This window comes from Primulina eburnea, chromosome 11 (genome assembly GCF_022965805.1).
Source record: "Primulina eburnea isolate SZY01 chromosome 11, ASM2296580v1, whole genome shotgun sequence".
Lineage (NCBI taxonomy): Eukaryota > Viridiplantae > Streptophyta > Magnoliopsida > Lamiales > Gesneriaceae > Primulina > Primulina eburnea.
The window spans coordinates 33,372,615-33,374,729 of NC_133111.1; the positions used below are offsets into that span (position 1 = coordinate 33,372,615).

Sequence of the window (2,115 nt, forward strand, 5' to 3'; positions counted from 1 at the left end):
ATGCAAATAGAACATTGAAAGAAAAAACTAAGAGGGATGTCGAATTTAAGTTTTCTAAAGTTTATTAAACACAAGTTAATTGATTCAAAGACTACAGAGTAATTCTAATGATTTATAGCTTATAGCTCATCTGACACTAAAATTCCAAAACTAAAAGCTTTTGTACCTTAAACTTAGATTTCGACTCAGAAAAAAAATTATAAACTAGAGATTAAAGTACTTAAAAGATGTATACATTCAATAATAATTATAAGAATCTTACAACATGAGCCATTCTTTGTGGCTTTACACAAATTCAGCCACATAAATTTCGAATCTCTTCCAAAAATAAGTGAAAATGGAGATTTCTATGACTAAACTAGGTACAAATATTAGGCCTAAGCGGGTGCCAACCTGCAACCACAGCATATAGAACCACATCCTCCTACATACCCTTTGATCCCATATACTTCCCTTCAAATTATGCATATATGTTTATTTTTTAAGTGGGTTCTTCTTAGAAATCTTGCTTGCATATTGGAACTAAAACTGCCCACCGACGTACGTTTTCCCGAACTGCCAGTTCGCGGGGGCGGCGTTGTTGCTCACAAGAGTCCTGCCATCACTCGTGGTAACTTGAAATGAGAGGCTTTGCCCGTTGAGATAGGAGTTGCTCTGCCAGTTTTGGCCCCAGTTTCTAGACAAGGTTGCCACCCTGTCCTTGATCCCTTGATCGACACCGAGTGGACGTCCCCGGCGCCCGCAACGTTGGTGACGAGTACTAGGTTGAAGTAAGAGTGGCCATTGATTGTGAACCTTATTCCTCCCTTCTTTACACAGGGTACCCTGTAAAAGATATCAGAATTCAAGTCCTATCTTGTGTCTTGTTCATGTTAAATTGAGAGAAATGTTTCATCTACAATTTTATAGAAGTCACAATTGATTTCCGTATTTGGTGTAGGTTTAGTACCTTCTAAAGGAGACTGGGACAATCCCGGCTCGGTACTGAGCGATTTGCAAGAAAGCGGGCTGGGCCATGTCGAAGTGTTGGCGGGGAGGGTTGCACCACCCTCCATTGTCATTTGGGAGAGAAGGGTTCGGGGGGCAAAAGTTGGTGGCGGTGACGGTGATGGTGCCTGGCAGGCACGATTTGGATCCGCCGGAGCATGTTAACTGGTAGCATGACCCGCAGCTCAGGCCATTGTTGAACAGAGCAGTGCTGAGTGCTGCGGTGTTTGTGCCATATCCTTGACTGTACAGATTACCATATCCACAAGCACCTCCTGCAGCAATAGCCAACAAATGTTTGTCTGTCACCTCTTAGAATCCTATGAATAAATCGATGTGACAATTTGGTGTATTTTACAAGCACAACTTATCTTTTATATTTCATGTTTTTTATTCATGAAGTTAAAATCAATGTCAACTTTCCATATAAATATGTTAAAAATGATTGAACTTACCCATTGTGCCCGATGCATCGCCCCCACCATAGAAAGTGGCGGACGCACCTTGCCATCCTCCGTAGTTGCCATAAGCACCTCGTAGGCTAAAGTTAAAGAACAACGAGAACAAAACCAGAGAAGGAAGTGACACCATTGTAGGAAGAGAGCTAAAGTTTAGAGTTAAGAGAACAAAATGTTTACGTGGTGAGGGCTTAGTACAAAATTTGGTTGAAGGGGATTTATTTAAATAGAGGGGGATGGGGTGGGGGGGGGGGGGGGGGGGGGGTGGGGAGTTTGCAAAATGTAGTTCGTGTTAGAAAGAGACAAGATGGGCATAAGATGCACATGCATTTGTTCCTACTCGAACTACCAACTGCTAATCTTGAAGACCCTACTAGCACATGCATTCTCAACCGTTTCCTTCTTTTTCTTTATATAAAATAAAGAGTCGAATTAAGTTAAAAGTTTTCAAATTTCAGTATGTATGATATCATAATTTTATTCAAATGATTAAGAAATAATTAAAAGATGAGTCTTTCCACGGTTGGTAATTTTTGACTTTTCGTTCAATAAAGTTGGTATTAATACAATAAGTTGATTTTTTTTTTTTCAAAATTTTAGATCTTGGCAAAACAAATTACTGACAACAAAAATCAATTTTTGGGATCGAGAAAAAAATTTAGATAGATTT

At 39.6% G+C, this 2,115-nt stretch overlaps 1 protein-coding gene across 1 annotated transcript; it reads right to left on the reverse strand.

The window, feature by feature from the left end:
- Positions 1-220: 220 nt before the first annotated feature.
- Positions 221-1,658, reverse strand: LOC140805180 (expansin-A4-like). Its single transcript, XM_073161410.1, is given in 4 exon segments — positions 221-689; positions 692-825; positions 950-1,262; positions 1,443-1,658. Coding segments are annotated over 4 exon segments (750 nt in total). The 5' UTR covers positions 1,579-1,658; the 3' UTR covers positions 221-522.
- Between the last annotated feature and the right edge of the window lie 457 nt (positions 1,659-2,115).